General features: G+C 25.5%; 2 protein-coding genes across 3 annotated transcripts in view; one reads left to right on the top strand and one right to left on the bottom strand.

Moving 5' to 3' along the window:
• The window catches only part of LOC106786007, a 226729-nt gene that overhangs the window by 82968 nt on the left and 142062 nt on the right, over positions 1 to 1699 (top strand). The window lies entirely within an intron of this gene.
• Positions 182 to 1699, bottom strand: part of LOC106786006 — a 15093-nt gene continuing 13575 nt past the window's right edge. For both annotated transcript variants that reach the window (XM_014746942.1, XM_014746943.1), the window contains one exon: positions 182 to 612. In XM_014746942.1, the coding sequence (XP_014602428.1) occupies positions 539 to 612 (74 nt within the window). In that variant the 3' untranslated portion in view covers positions 182 to 538. The remainder of the gene's footprint in view (positions 613 to 1699) is intronic.

Below are 1699 nucleotides of genomic sequence, written 5' to 3' on the forward strand. Positions count from 1 at the left end.
ATTATTATATATTATATTAATTATATATTAGAGGACTCATTTTAGTAATTGATAGGTGAATTTTATTAAATCAACTCTCAATTGAAATCTTTGTTTTTCTTTGGAAAATCTCTCATAGAGGAAACAGAATATATTTATTAATTATATTAGATTAATTATATATTAGGATTCATTTCAGTAATTGTGATAAGTTTAATAATACAATATATGTTATACAATATATGTTGTATACAAGAATATGTTTATTTTGTTGAGCATCTTCTACGAAGATAAGTTATTCCGAATTATTTAATCACAGATAAATAAATAACTAGAATTTTGAAACAAGTTCAAATAAGGCACATGTTCATATCAAAGTTTTATTTTTCATAGTTTTTTGTGTCTTCTGTTCACTCCTGAAGTGAGTTTCACATATTACGAAACACTGTATATTATATACATTCATTATATGTATATACGTTATTACTTTTTTCATTTTACATAATATATTATTAAAATACTTATTATAAATCTATTTTGACTAGATTTATGTATATAATTAATTATACGTAAGCAACATAAGGGCTGCGGTTTCCTCCATATAGAAATTGTCTTCTAAATTTGTATACAATCCTAAAATAGTCATTTGTATATAATCATAAAATAGGTATTGTCATCAATGCAAAGCGTTTGTATATATATATATGTTACCGTCAAAGCCGATAATCAGTCATTGCTAGTAATTCCTCGGCATTACTCTATGAATGCAAAGAGCCTTCAGACGAAGTCAGAAATTGAAAAATTCATCACGTTTTTCCTAGGCATTGAACATAATACTTTGATATCCTATAGAATATCAAATTACTATTTAAACAAAGTTGAAAAGAATACATTCTCAGACACAGACACACGCAGCCATATGATCACACAATATCAGAGATTGCAATGCAGTAAATTGTACAACTTTGCAATTTTTTTGAAAAGTTTTGATAAAAATTTTTTATACTAAAAGTGAATAGATTTCAATGAAATTTATATTAAATTAAAGTACACTCTTTTATCTACACGTAGAATAACATATCGAATTATAAATTTAGCATGTAGAGTTCAGAAAATGTCAAAGAATGCATTGCTGTAAATTGTGCATCTTGGCAATTTCTTTGAAAAGTTTCGGTAAATATTTTTTATACTTAGAGTAAATAGATTTTAATGAAATTTATATTAAATTAAACTTCACTCTTTTATCTACGCGTAGAATACTTTGTCGAGTTATAAATTTAGCATTTAAAGTTCAGGAAATGTCAGAGAATGCAATACTGTAAATTGTGCATCTTTGCAATTTCTTTGAAAAGTTTCGGTAAATATTTTCTATACTTTTTGCAAATGGATTTTAATGATTTTTATATTAAATTTAAGTACATTCTTTTGTCTACGCGTAGCATATCATTTTGAGATATAAATCGATTTGCAAAGGTTTAAAAAATATCAAAGAATGCACTGCTGTAAATTTTTCCTACTTTGCCATTTCTTTAAAAAGTTTTGGCAAATATTTTTTATACTTTTAGCAAATAGATTTTAATGATTTTTATATTAAATTAAAGTGCACTCTTTTAGCTACACGTAGAGTACATTTTCGCTATATAAATCAATCTGCAAAGGTTCAAAAAATGGCAAAGAAAAGTTGGCGGATTAGGCAATGTGAATAATGCCTAAAACCAGG

The sequence above is a fragment of the Polistes canadensis genome, unplaced genomic scaffold, assembly GCF_001313835.1.
Source record: "Polistes canadensis isolate GaletaPanama2010 unplaced genomic scaffold, ASM131383v1 scaffold_62, whole genome shotgun sequence".
In the NCBI taxonomy this organism is placed as follows: domain Eukaryota; kingdom Metazoa; phylum Arthropoda; class Insecta; order Hymenoptera; family Vespidae; genus Polistes; species Polistes canadensis.